General features: G+C 41.3%; 1 protein-coding gene across 2 annotated transcripts in view; it reads left to right on the forward strand.

Annotated features, from left to right (window-relative positions):
* Nucleotides 1-9,163: 9,163 nt before the first annotated feature.
* Nucleotides 9,164-15,101, forward strand: part of MMP16 (matrix metallopeptidase 16) — a 194,107-nt gene continuing 188,169 nt past the window's right edge. The window contains exon 1 of one of the 2 annotated variants that reach the window (XM_080381863.1): nucleotides 9,164-9,543. In XM_080381863.1, the coding sequence (XP_080237989.1) occupies nucleotides 9,412-9,543 (132 nt within the window). In that variant the 5' untranslated portion in view covers nucleotides 9,164-9,411. The remainder of the gene's footprint in view (nucleotides 9,544-15,101) is intronic. The other variant, XM_080381865.1, reaches the window with a different exon arrangement.

Here is a 15,101-nt window from a genome sequence, read left to right on the forward strand (position 1 = left end):
TGTTAGTTGATATGTATATATATGTTCTCATAAGCATACCATACCTATGTTTCACACTCATTTTGTTCAATACTAAACATGGATGGACATCATATGTTTGGAGAGAAGTACCCGTATGGCATTGGGAAAAGCACTTTCTGACAGCTTTCTGGATTGTTTTAAGAAAAATTAGACATTATATTGTGTTTGTTAAGGTAACCTGGGACTCTGCCTTGTGTGCTCTCCAGCCCTCTCTCTCACACACACACAATTGTATACATGTACACATATACACAGTCTCACAGAACAGCACCCTTACTACGTGTGTTACAAAGAACCGCTCCCCCCCCCCCCCCCCCCCCATTTCTAATGATGGTGTTGTTATCCTCTGTCCTTCAGAAATTTTACTCAACCTGACAAACATTGGAATGTTCTAAGAAAAGGTTAGAAACTTGCTAAAAGGTACAAATGTTTTCATCTGCCTTTGGGTCAGTGAAAACTGAAAGTCTGAAAGTTTGGTAACGACCCCTCACCTCATAAAGCCAACTTTCTGCATGAAGAAAGTGATTTTTTGCTATGAATGACTGGATACAGTAACAATGGTAATAACACTAAATATGAACAGTAGGAAAGGTTTTCAGAGCAGTTAGTAAGTTGAGCAACTGCAATATCAATCCGTTAAGTTAACCCCTGTGTAAATCTCAGGTGAAAACTAAGCAACTAAATAAACAGTAGTAAATGCACTTTTAAAAACAATTATCTATATTAGCAGTCTCTTTCTAATTCTTTTTTTTTTTTCTTTTTTTTTGTCTGGTGTTTTCAAATATGCCTGTGGGATAGGTCCGCCCAGGTCCCATAAAAATTAATGAGAAGTAGGTGTTCAGATCTGTTAGATTGCCCTGAGATTTCAATCTGAAAGTATGAGCACTGTCGGGAAACCTCTCTAAAGCTAAAGGTCTAAGCATAATTCTGGCTCTTCTTCAGTTATGCATGAGTAAGAACATATGCTTAGAATCTCTACTGGGAGCCCCCTTAATGATATGGAAAGACTGTATAGCCAGTTCTTGTGCTTTTATGAAGTGTCTTGCAATAAATAAATTGAGAAGACCAGAAAAATCCCAGAAGAAAGACAGAGGAAAGATACAGATAAAAATGTGTATGTCTTAGATTAAGGAAGAAAAAAAAATTATATATTTTAAAAAAATATAGTGGCTTTCTTGAAGACAGAAAATACAAATATTACAAGGATCAGTATTGTGTTTGTGCTCACACATTGTACAGAGCAGAATTGGGGAGGAGGGGTGCTGCAAAAATCTTCAGTAGTTTTTGTGTGACTTTTCTGTGCCTGAGTTATACAGGTCACATCAGACTGAACTGGTAAGACTTTATAAAAGTACATAACATAATCTAAGTACTTTCTATGTATTCCTCCCAGAATACAGATATAAAACTGGGATGCTTATCTCACTTCTTGTCAATGTCACCGTTACCAGTAGCCATGTATAAAGAGACTTTTCAAACCTAATAACCTTCAGTTGTGCCTCGCCACTTTATCTTCCCATATTTTGCCTTTACCTGTGTGCACTAGAAATATAATTAAATTAAATCTATTTGTGTAGCTCTACACACATCTACAATAAAATCTTATATACAGACAGGTTTGAAGTGTACCTCTTTACATGAGGTTATTGCCACCAGAAATGCTACAGTAATATTTTGGCAGACCATCAGATTCCAAGACATTTCCTCCTCTTCCCACAATCACATCTACACCAGCATCTTCACCCTTTTTCACATATTTTCTGCAAATTTTTAAAACTGCTGATGCTAAAGTCATGTCTGTCACTGGAATAGCGAAGAACAGCTAAAACGGCCATGAAATTTGATTGATGAAAAAAGTTAACAGGGTAAAATATGGTTTAAGCTTTAAAATCACTCCTTATTTTCTCCTTCCAGAATGAATAAATTAAACCCCACCTATAAGAGTAAGAGAGAGTACATATTGCTCTAACTGAGAAGTAAACTGTGTTAAAAACAGAGGAACTGAACATTGTTTAGTCAGAGGCCTGGGCAGAGGAAAACTGAGTCAGGTCCAAACTTATATTCCCCAAAGATAGGTCTAATTATCTAAGGTGCAAATAGATCCTCTAAGTGTGCAATGCATTTTCACATAGCATAGCCCTGGTAAACATGTTTGCCCAACTATTCCATAAAATTAATTTTCTGAATCTTTCCATCCCTTCACCTTCCCATCTTTTTTTCACTTTGGGATAAGTAGGTTTATAAAAAAACCTCCACACTTTAAAAGCTGCATTTCTACAATTTTAAAATGTTGCTTATTAGACCATCAGCATTCAAGTTAAAAACCTGAAATTGCACCTGGAACCTTAATACTAGTCTCACGAGAATGTGCATTATTTTATAGTCCTCTTTAACCTGGCCACTATTTCCCCAATGACAACATATTAACCAATTATAGCAAAAGGATGCTAAGGTAGCAGTTGTCAATAAAAGGGGAAAACAAACAGGTTGTAGTTAGAGAAGTACAGGCAGAGAGAAACGGAACCCTCTGTGTGTGATTTTTCCTCTCTCACTTGAATAACCATTTCTGTCGAATGGGTGTCTGTCACATTGGGTGTATCTGTACTGCAGAATGGACTAATATATAGCTTAACCTTGAGTGAACCCTCCTGTTTCTTGCAGTCTGGCCTCTTCAGATACATTTTCAAGTGTGTCCTTTTAAAACACATTTTCTGTTGTTAAACCTGCTCTCTTTTTACAAGCAGCATGCAGTTTTTCTTCTCTAAACTCTTCTCACAGATCTTCTTGATCCAAAATCTCATACATGAATGGTATAAACTAAAATGATCTTAAGGAGTCCTACATGTCCAATGCTTTCGAGGGGAGTAATTCCAGTCACTGGGCTACCAAAGCAGCAGAACTGATTTTTAGAACCTAAACTTTAAAACATGCAAAAGCAAATAAGTAAAGAAATTACACTGTGTTGATAAAGATATTCTTGAATGTATATAAAAAGTATAATATTTTTTCTTGAGTCTGCAGAACAACAGCTCTAAGAAATGCAGTGATTTCATTAATGACACTGGTAATTAACTTGGAAACTCACCAATGATATTTAAATGTTAACATTCCTATCTGCTTTACTGCTACTCATTTTGCCAGATGCATCCAATCCCTCTATGAAATTCCACAGTCTTAAGTTTACTTTCCAAGTGCCAAATGCAACACTATTTCTCAGAAACTACAGTCGCCAAGATTTATCTTTCTCCAGGTAACACTTCCAACATTCATTTGTGCTGTAAACACACAGGGAAAAAGAAAAAAAAAAAAGTACTTAAATAGTGTGTTGAAAGCTAAAAATAGACAATATAAAATTAATTTCTGTGGGCAATGAAATAAATTACACAGGTTGCTAGTACAGTTAATTTGGGGAGATTAATTAACAGAGTAATTTAAAAAAGGTCTATTTTAACCATGTTGATGTGGAATTTCCAGCCACATTAGAGCAACACAAAACAAAACCTGGGATAATTACCTTTCATTTAAGATTCAACTTGATATGGAGTTATGGAGGCCTTTGTGTTTACATTATAGAAGACACCCAGAATTTTCAAGCTGTTTTTGCCATCCTCCTCACATCTGTCAGACTTACCTGTCACTGCTCTGCATTATTTATTTTTATGTAATGTGTTCTTTTCTTAGCTTTTAACAACATAAATCTTATACACAGGGCACCTTGTAAAAATGATGGAAATAATATTCAAAACAAATTGTTAAGATCTTACAACAATCACTGGACTGACAATCTGACACTACTGTAAAATTGGTGAATAATCACCAGCACAGCGCAAAAGACAGCTAGACCACTTGTAAACCTTTGACTGCAAAGAACCCTTTAGTCTGAGATATATATTGGGAAATTGCTGTCGGACTTGGCACTTGAATGGGTCTTCTTACTCTGCAGACTGACCCAAAAATCAGAAAGCATGGAAAGCATGCATCAGGAGTGGGAGAGAAAACAGCAGCATGAAAATTGTCATAAAGTAGAGAAAATAAAGTTTGATGTGAACAGTTACACACAGTAAATAAGTAAGGACTTGGCTGCTTTAGTGCATTTTTTTGGATCTGTTCTTCACTAACCCAGTAGCAAGTCATATTCTTAGAAATATTCTTGTGAAAATGTTACTATTAAAATACAGAAACTTTAAATTATTATTGTGTACTTCTTGATGTTTTTTCCCCAAGAGCCATTTCTCTCTCACCCTGTATCTTCTTTCTCTCTAAAATGTATTTCTCTCAGTCTTCACCTACAGAGTTGTATTTTCTATACCTATTTTTCTTGGCCATTTCTCCTGCCTTCAAGAGATTAGGAGGTACCTGCTCTACTTGCTGAAATGGGCACTGTCACCACAAAGACCAAAATAACTGAAGGCCTGACAAATACCTCACAGAAGAGATTTTACCCTCAAAATAGCTCCCTGAGACAGAGAAGTCATATTGCAGACTGGAAAATGATGCTTGAGTTATATTAACTTGATTCGTAACTCCCTGAACAAGCATCAGAGTAACGTAACCTGCATTGCCTCTGCTTTATGCAGACAGTTGGATCCGATGATTTATAGAAGTCTCATTGAACCTAAATTATTCTGTGACATTATGACTCAATGAATTAGAAATTCAATTTATAACTCTGTATTTTTTAAATTTTTTACACTTTCAGACTTTCTTTCTCTATGACTTCACTGACTCTTTGGGAAAAATTACAGCCAAACATAAACCAAAATATCCTGAAATATTACTGACTTTATGACTTCCTAAGTATTAGGAATTTTCCTCGTGATCCTACAACAATTTTATGTGAGGTTTTACAGTGTCATTTACCTTTATCTTTACTTAGGGTCTTCATAAAGCCTTTGGTGGAGCTGCAAGACAACAGAGTAAAGTGCACTGGCAGTATCAGTTCTACTTTCTGACTGGATAGCCTTATGCCTACAGTGAACTTTGCAATATAAAGAACCATAGATACCTGAACACAGGCAAATATGAGCGTGATCCTGGCAGGAATACATAGTCAATGCAATATTCCCTCCTACACAGTTAAACCTATTTGTTGCCTTCATGTCCTGCAGGACCTTTCAAATAGTCAAACAGAATTCATATGGACACATCAATGAAAGTCTCATTCCATGAGTAAAAGGCCAGCTGATTAGAACATCTTTTCCAAACGAGAACCATATATCAATGTGAGACAATACAAATGCGTGAGATGTGGTATCTATCGTCAGTCTTTGCAGTTTAATATACCTTGTAATGAAGCTCTTTAAAGTTCCAGCTGGTACTATCAGCAGCTAAGCAACACAAAATGCAGAAAGGAAAACATGTAATATTTTGGTTTTTTTCAGTTACTGTATGAATTTATACTCAGAATTTATATAAAGTGAAAGATTTTTGCCCTGTGTTCAAATCTGGACACAGGAATGCATAACGATGTCTTCATCTGTTTCTGGTCATCATCCATTGTAAACCTGTGACTATAGTCATCCATAAAATAGATTTTCTACAGAGTCTAAGAAACTCAGATAGTAAATGGGCTGGCTGGGAGCACAGGACACAGATCTCTTCCTGCCTTTCAAAAAGGCTAAAAGTTTTAAAACTAAATGGAAATCTCAGTTTTCCAGTTTTACTTCCCTACAAACCTGTTCAATGCTTATTAACTACTGCTGGTAACTGCCACAGGCAAGAACAGAAAAATCATATTGGTATTTGATAAAAGATAAAAATCTGCAAGACACTGATAAAGTATACGAGTTGAATCATTCAAGCACTTCAACAAATAGCTCCCATTTCTTTCCAATTGCATTTTTCTGCTTCCTTCCTTCCTTTCTTGTTTACTTACCCTTTCATCTTTGTTGCTTTTTTCTGTCTTTTCTTTAATCTCTCTCATAATTCCATACGCACATATCTACAAACAGCCCTCTGTATGGAGTTTTAAATTAATTTCTATTTCTTTTTACCTTCTTACATGTCCCATGAGACTCTGACCCTACTACTCCTACATGTTCCTGCCCACAGCTTACTTATAAATATTCAAAGCCCTATCCCATCATTGCCAGCATTTCTTCTCTCACACAAGCATTCCTGACTGATATTTTTCACTTCAAAGACCTCTGTCCTTCATATGCCTTGTCTCTTCCCTTGGCACTCATACTCACACGCTGTTACTCTCTGTTTCCTTACTAATCTTTCTTTACTTTTGTGTTCTCCCACTCTGTTCCTCAAACACTGAGGTGCTTTTGTTCTCCACCATTCTATTCATGCCACTGCTTTTCTTCTTTCTTCTAATGAATACAGTGTAAAGGAAGGAGGTAGCTGTATTTATGGCCCCATGCTTTTCACAATAAATAGCCACAGCAGTCCTGACAGGCAAGATGAATGAAATTCCAGTTACAGCAACATCTATTTCCATTTCCGGGTATTACACTAATGGCAGACTCTACAAAATACACCATCACAAATAGGGCCAGTGCTTGCTGAAGGCACAAATAAGGAGGTCCTTTAGGAGAAGAGGAAAAAACAGAAGGGACAGTATGAAGTCAGTGAGTTACTGTTTCTTTTACACCAGTAACAGTGACTAATTCTTAGAGTAATAAGAGAAAATAAGCTACTGATACACTATAAGCAAAAAAGTCTACTAGATCTTACCACACAATCCACTGCCCTAGGCATGGAGAGACGACAGCTATAATGTTCTTGCCTGTCAAACCTCTGTACAGAAGAGATTCCACACTCCCACTAGTTACCTTGTTCCAAATGCGACTAACACCACATTTAATAAAGTTTTGTCTAACATTTTCCATATAAAGAGACCATTTACCCTCAGTCTTCTCAGACTAAATAGTGTTCTTTCAACTTTTACACATCTTGCTTTCTACATGTCTTAAAATTCTGTTATTTTCCTCTGGACTGTCCTTAGTTTCAAACCAAACACAGTTGGCTTCATCAATCCCTAGCAGAAAAATAATTTGTCCTGTCAGATGTACTGCACATCTATTAATACACTCCACAGTGAGGCTGTCTTGTCTTTTTCTTTAATGGTAGCATGTTGCTGACTCATATTTACTTTATAGTCCATTACAGCCCCCAGATTCTTTTCTGAAGTGCTGCTGTTTTACCAGTATCCTTTTGATTTTACTTTTTCTTCCCAAATGTAATTTGCATTTGTCAGTATTAAGTTTCCTCCTGATGGTTCCAAGACATTTCTTTAATTTGTTAAGATCATTTTGACTTCCGATATTGGCCGCCAACATGCCAACAGGTCCTTCTAGCTTGCTGCCAGCTCTATATTTCATGATTTCATTATTCACATCACTGACAATCTGAAGAACAGAAAATGCCTTTAAGATCTAGCAGTTAACATGAAAAAAGTATATCACGTAAGAAATTCTGCTTCACCATTGCCTTTGGTTAGGCAGAACACAACGTTTTCAGAGACAACTGTCTCACTCTCAACATAACAAATGATGGAGAAACATCCACGTTCCTAAATCCTGCTACTAGGTGTTGTCAAAATTTTACACATCTAATCTTCACGTGTTTTATTTCTGGACATTTACCTCAACTGAGTAGGATTTCATCTGTCAGGTTATGTCTTTTACATCCAGGTTGCTCCATATCACGATCAAGTATCTTTACATACTTTTTTTTGGTAACCAAACAAGTAAAAATAAGGTAAATTTTCAAATCTTGGAATTGTTAAATTGCTTGTTTTCAGTAAGGTTGCTTCCCCCAGCCCTTCCCCCCCCCCTCCCCCAAGATGCATTATTGCAATAGGAAATCACCACAGGAGTAGTTTATCTGCCATAACCAGGAGGCATTTTGAACATCACAACATCCAGCATAAAGTTAGGCTATGCTATAGGTCTTTCACACACCATATGACCATATATTTGGACACATTAAAATAGATTTTCAGTCAACCCAGACTTTGTCCGGCTTGTTTCTGTCACTGGTAACTACACCGTCACCAACTCCCCTTCTGTGAACTTCGTCAGCAGCGACGCCAGATGTTCTCCCGAGCCGCCGAAGGGCCAGATGGCCACGGGGCACCCCGACCCTCGTGCCATGGTCCTCCCTCGCCCGGGGCTGCGTTCGGGCACACCGCCCCCCCGCCCCAGCCACCCTCCAGCCCCTTTGACCTGCCGCTACGCGCCGCGCCGCCGCCCGCCCCGGTGCGTGCCGGGGTAGGCCGCACGGCAGCGCGGCTGGGCTGCTTCGGCTAAACCGGGCGGCACCGGGGTCGCAGCCGCACGGCAGCGCGGCTGGGCTGCTTCGGCTAAACCGGGCGGCACCGGGGTCGAGACGAGCTGCGCGTCCCCGGCCTCTCGGTGGCGGCAGGGGGCGGCCGAGGCTGAGGGACCCCCGCCCCGCCGGCGCCCGCCCGCCGCTCGTACAGGCCGCGCCAGGCGGGCATTCCACGGGCGCTTAACGGGAGCAGCGCGCGCACGCTCCGCGCCCCACGGAGCGGACCGGGAATCCCGGCGCGGGCGGTGCCCCCGGGCGCACGCGGTGCCCCAGCCGCGCTCGCGGCCCGCAGGGACAGCGGGCGCGTTCCCGCCGCGCCGGGCCGGGCCCTTCCCCGCCCGCAGGCGAGGCCCGTCCTCCCGGCGGGCCGGGCGCTCGCGCGGCTGCCTCGGCACGCGCGCGTGAGGGAAGGCCGCGCGCTCCTCCCCAGCGGCCGCCCACCGACAGCCGCTCCCGGCGGCAGAGCCGGCTGCCGGGCGAGCGCGCCCGTACGGCGGCGGGGCGGCCTGGTGCGCCCGTCGTCTTTAAGACGCCTGCGAGGCGGGGCTGTGTAGGTTTCGGCTGAACATTCTGGAGTGGAGGGGAGCAGCGGGGGGCGAGGCGAGGCGGGGTGCCGCCCCGAGCCGCGCCGCCCGAGCGGAGCCGCGCCGAGCCGAGCCGTGCCGCGCCGAGTTGCGCCGCGCCGCCGGGCGGCCAGGCCAGCCTTCCCCGGGAGGAGGCGGAGGCGAAGGGGGAGGAGGCAGGGGAGGGGGAGGAGGAGGGAGGACACGGGGAGGCGGTTGCTGCTGCTGGGCAGAGGAGTCGTGCAGGAGCTGCGGCTGCACTCGGACGCCACATTCCCTCCTTACGGGACTGGGGGTGAGGATGTGCGAGAGCTGATCCTGCCGCCGCCGCCTGTGCTGAGAAGTGTCTGCTCCTCCTTCTCCTCCTCCTCCTCCTCCTCCTCCTCCTCCTCCTCCTCCCCCTCCTCCCCTGCTGTGGGTGAACCTGCGCTACGGGCTCTTCACCGACACGGGGGAGGGGGGTTCGTTTGTTTGTGTATTTGTTTAAGGCAGAGAGAGAGAGAGAGAGAAAGCGAGAGATCTTCCGTCCACTGAAGCACAGTTCACTATGATCGTACTCGCATTCAGCACTGGAAGCCGGTTGGATTTCGTGTCTCAGTCCAGGGTATTTTTCTTGCAAACCTTCCTTTGGATTTTATGTGCTACAGTGTGCAAAGCGGAGCAGTATTTCAATGTGGAGGTAAGATCAGCCGTATGCGTGTGCGAGCCTGTGTGCTTCCCCGCTCTCCCTTTCCCCCTTTCCTTTTTTTTTATATCCCTTGGATCAAATCAAATAGCCAGCCAGCCATGTCTTCCAGCAGCCAGGGCATACGTCTGTGTGGGCTTTCTTTCCAGCAGCCGGTAGCTAGCTCCCCTCCCTGAATTACCCCGCCTGATGGATGCGTTTCAGCCGGAGATCCCGTTATCCGCGGCAGCACAAAGCGCGATGCCGCGCTGGAGCGCAGCCCGTGCCGCCCCGGGAGACGGAAACCCTCAGCCCGGGCACACGGGAGACCTGGGGCGTTGCGTGTACCCGCAGCTCAGGGAAGGCTCTGGGAATGGCTTAGCCTTAAGATACCGCTCTACTGCTGAGTTTCCCCAGCCTGTGGTGTGGGGGTTTTCCTTTTTTTTTCTTTTTTTTTTTTTTTTTCCTAAGAATGAATGAAAGAAGGTTATGGGGACAGAAGGAAACAGACAAGGGATTTTGGCACTTTCGTTGTGGTATTTTACAAAATAGGATCGTTTCCCCGTTTATATGTAACAAAAAGTGTTGCCACTAGAAATCGTGGAACAAACGACATGAAGGTGCGACTACAGCACAAAAGTTAGAGGGTGTGGAGGACCAGGAAAACAGGATTTTTTCCAAATGAGAAAGAAGAGTAAAACGTGTGGATACTTAGATAGGGCAAGCTCTGAGAGTTTATAGTGTCAGTGAGATTTCAGTGGACATCCATTTCCATTCACTCTTCTATACACTTTCAGTTTTCCTGTTTGGGGTTTTTACATAGTGCTTTTTATTAAGTAACATTCCTTTACCGACTTTATCATCTTTGTGTATGTTCTTTCCTCCTTTTTCTCCTTCCTGTCACTTCATTAGTTCTGCTGTGAGCAGTTTTTCTTAATGTTTCAATGTGTTGTGTGCATTTCCCTCTTCCTTTCCATGTCAATTAAAGCTCTTAATCTTTTTTGTTATGTGTCTCCCTAATTTATATGTGCTCTTTAAAATTTTAATACATAGTTCTGTTTTTCTGTTAGATCCCTGTGCTCCCTCGCTTTCTGTCCTGCCAGCCCCCCTCTAAACTTTCCGCTGCACCCATACACCACTCTCACTCATTTCTGTCTCTAGTTTATTTCATGTCCTGGGTTCCCACAATTCTTTCACTCAGAGAAATGGAGTCTTGTCTTTTCCTCTGTCTTGCACATATGCACACTTGCTTGTTTTATGTGAGCTCTTGTTCGCACTCAGCGACGCTAATTTTTGCTACTGTCTCTGGCAAGATTGCTCCTGCAGATGCTCTTCCGTTCCTAGACTGTCTCCCTTTTTGTCTGAAGTTCTTACCAGTACTCCTTCTCCCTCTGCCTCATGCAAGATCGCCTTGTGTAAGAAATCACTTTTTCTTTCCCCATGTCTGCTTTTCATTCTAGTCCTTCCCTCTCTACAGGCAGTTTCCCTTGCCACATGCAATTGTCCTCTCAGTTTAACACCACACACCCATACCTTCTGTCTTTGACTTGTGCCTCTCCAGAAACTTGTATTTTTACTCCATCTTTAAGATCTCTCCTGATTATAAATCTTAGTCTTTTTTTGCTGTCATCTTTACTGTAGTCAGTCTTGTTCATTCCTTATCACAAGTGTACATCTGTGCTTCTGTTTGTAAGCTCTTCGGGGTGCAGGACTTGCGTCTTTTTACGTGTTCATGTGGTGTGTAACATGCTCGAGTCTGGAGTACAATTGTGAGACTTCTGCTATATAAATATTAAGGTCGCTAATTTCAGAGCACATATTGAAGTTTTATCCTTCTTTTGCTCATGTCCTCAGCTGCCTTCTTTTCTGATGAGCAGGGGAAGGCAGCGTGGAAGAGAGGAAGTTGCTCTCTGTATCCTCTCCAGGCTTCACAGGCTGGCCCCCTGCAGGGTATAGGGAAGAAATTCCAGCGACAGAACTTTCTCCTCCCACAGTAGTCTGCTTCGCTGGCATCTGGCTCTGCTGGAGAGATGGGCGGCAGATGGAGCTAGTGTGGGAGGAGAAAAAGATTGGTTTAGTCAAGTGGAATATGAACAGGAGGCCAACTCCAGTCAGAAAGAGGTTTTATGAGGAAAGACGGGAAACACTTTCATTTTTGCCACCTCTTCCATATGGAAAACAGCACATTTTGAGGGCAAAGGCAATACTGAGAGCAAGAAACACTGTTGGGTGGAATGAAGTGTGTGACATGTGTGTGTTGAGGGAACATATTTCTTCCTTTTGAATTGTGCTATCTCCTGTTCTTCCTCCCAGCTCTTCTGAAACAAAGTGTGTTGTCATAATGCCAGTGCTACCACTCTCTTTTCATTTTAAGTCTCTGCACCACATATTTCCGGGAGCCAGACAGACTTCCAGGGAATTACTCTAGGATTTAAAACTTGTCCTAATATGGGGCTTTTCCCGAGGCCACTGACTTTGGCTACTATCAGTGACATGATCCTGGGCTAAATGCACCTGAGATTTGCCCCAGAACAGCCATTGTCATGTTCACATTGTTTGGATAACCCTGAAAATTCAGCTTTCTTATTTGGAACAGCAAAGGCTAAAAGCATGGAAAATTTGAGGCAAAGGACTTGGCAACAGCATGTATGTATTCTGCTGTACAATCCTCTGTGTCACCACAAGTGCATAAAACAGTTGTACTTAATAGTAAATTCTGAAAATATGACAACTATTTCTTATGACAGTAAGAATAAATATTCAAAGTAGTGTTCAGGAAAGAAGTGGTATACATATCGCTGTATAAAAGGTCACCAAAGAAATGCTTAAGATAGCTAGAAAGCAGATTTCCATCCCCTCCACACCCCACCTCCTCTTCTTTCTTGTCTCCAAATAAAGTACATTTAATACCTGTTAAACATCATAAAATGCAGACATCATTTATTTCCTTTTTTGTTTTGTCTCATTTAATCCACATTCCTGATTGATAAGCAAAGTTGTGTTGTAGTGTTGGATTTTTTTGGTTGATTTATTTCCGTGTGGGTTTGTTAGGCTGTGAGCCAGGGCAATTCTTAGAAGGTATTACGGGAGCTCAAATAATGTTATCTTTTAAAAGAAAAAGACTAAGCTGAAGTTTAGAAGCTTGTGTGAACATTATTGTTGCTTATAATTTGGTTGTCCCTCTGTAAAATTTCTTTTAACTAAATATCTACATGGATGAAATCCTCTGGCTTCCAATGATAGCTGAGTTGTCAATTCTGAAATGTATTCATGTATGTAGTATTTAATGTAATACCCATAGCTGAGTAGGATTCAAATCATGGAGTACAGGACTCTGGAGGGGCACCCTTGCACTCTGAGTCAGTGAGAGCTTTGTGGTAAAGCTGCATGAGAGGTGGTTGTAAACTGGTAGTTTAATCATGAAGAAGTTTAAGATTCACATAGTCTTATGTGTAGGAATATCTTAGTATTAATTTTCAAAGTTCACTGATTACCAGTGGTATTTTGGTGTGACTTTGTTTCTGACATCATGAGAAAAACTAAGGACTGCACTGTTAGCTCCCTGTTCTCAGTGCTGAACTATTGCTCCAAAATGATAACTTCAATGAGTAAGTGGAGTAATGGAAGGGTATGTCCATCAGTGTAGGTTTTCTATTTTCAACTGTTTCTGTACTCTAGCAGAGGAAGGTATGAATCAGTGAGATAGTGAATGGAATAAAAGTTACTGAAAGGGTGTTTTAAATGTAAAACTGAAACACACAGAAGATAATCCCCGCCCTGCCCCACACTGGGTTCCTCACTAAAGTACTAATATCTTGTGTTGCTCAAAGATAACTCCTTTGCATGTTATTGGGAGTGTCTATAGATGGTTTTTCACAAGTATCATCCATATAGGCTATATATATGTCTCAATGTTTTCCTAAAACCAATAATAATATTGTTCTGTTTGAGCTGGTATTATCCTGTGAGTTTATCTTCTAATCTTACTCATTAGTTCATGTATATTTCTAAATAATAAGTATGTGTATATTTAATTTACTATTCAATATTCAATATTAAAGAAACTGAAAAACAATGTCACCTTTTTGTTAAGGGAAATATGGTTATTGAAACAAGAATACCTTGGTCAGAAGACAGGGTCTGCATGAATCTAGAATGAGATTAATCTCCGAATCCTAGTACTATGTATGCTTAGTCAGCTGAGTATCTGCATAAATCCTGCTGAGCAAAGAAGTGTTTTTAGAATTGCACCTAGTTTCATTGACTGTATGTGTCATGTGGGAAACACTGGAGAGAAAGCATGCTTCATCATCTCTTTCCTCAAGCTGGCAGTTACGCTCTATTTCCTTTTTACAAATATATAGGCTTGAATCCCTAGGGGACATCTTAAAATTACTCTTACTTTAGTATGAGCAGCTCTTTAAAACAATACAGCCGTTTCTCTTTTCCCATTTTCAGAGGTGGGACAGTTAAATTGCATATTGTGGAACAAAATATAGTGGAATCCAAGCTTCTGAAGAATACCAGGAGTTTCCTTCATGGTAATAACTAGTTGAGAACCCTGCTGTTCTGATTGTTAATAAACTTTACAATTAGCCTCCTGCTCCTGCTGAGTGGTAATGCATGACCTTTTCTTCCGTAAGCTTTGGGTCTTCTAAGCTTAAAACCAGACCAGTTTAATTCTTCAGGTGGTAATTGAAAAGGTATAAACATTTGGGAGGGGAAAAATTCCTCCAATATCAGGTTTACACACTTTTCAGCTAGTAGGATTGCTTGCCAGGTTTGTAAGCACGATACAATATTTTTATAACTTTTAAAATGCAAGCCCAAAACTATGGGGAAGCAATTAAGATGCTTTTGGTATAACTAGTGCTATGTGTCCTAAAAGGAATTTACAGGATCTTCTGCATTGTTTTGAGTTGCAGTCAGTATGCATGATTCTGTTACTTAAATTCTGAATCTTAGTCTTGCATAAAGTATGAACAAAATTAATTGGATTTTTGTTAGGACAAGAAGTTCAAACAATATATTAGAAGGATGGAGAGGAGTTATGGAATCAGGTGGAGGAGGTGGTTAGTGAGTGAAATATTAGTCAATAAAAAATGTAGATACAAAGTGGTGTATTTGCTTATTGAGGCAATACCAATATTTAGAAAATCTCCTGTAAAGGCTTTTGATGAGCAGATATATCGAGACAAGGAAAATAATCGAAAAGTTATGTGTCTGATAGGCAACAGTACACTTTTCTGTAATAGAAGGCAAATACCTACTGTATAATGAACTGGGTTTCATTTGGTACGGAGAAATACATGTGGTGACTACTAGTTGGCAGAGTGCATTCTCTGCTGTTATTTGAACAATAATTCCCGTTTACAAGAATTCAAGTAGATCGATTTGCTACTGTAAAGTAAAAGAGATTATTTTGTGCTACTAATGTTGGAGAAACTTTATGGATTCTGTTGCCTGTATTTTGTTAAAAGACAAATAGAAAAGATGGTCCCAGTTCTTATGAGTTCATAATTGACATAGGATGTTAGATCTTAGGTGCAAGACATATTTATTTATAACTGTAG

The sequence above is a fragment of the Falco punctatus genome, assembly GCF_963210335.1.
Source record: "Falco punctatus genome assembly, chromosome: 3".
NCBI lineage: Eukaryota > Metazoa > Chordata > Aves > Falconiformes > Falconidae > Falco > Falco punctatus.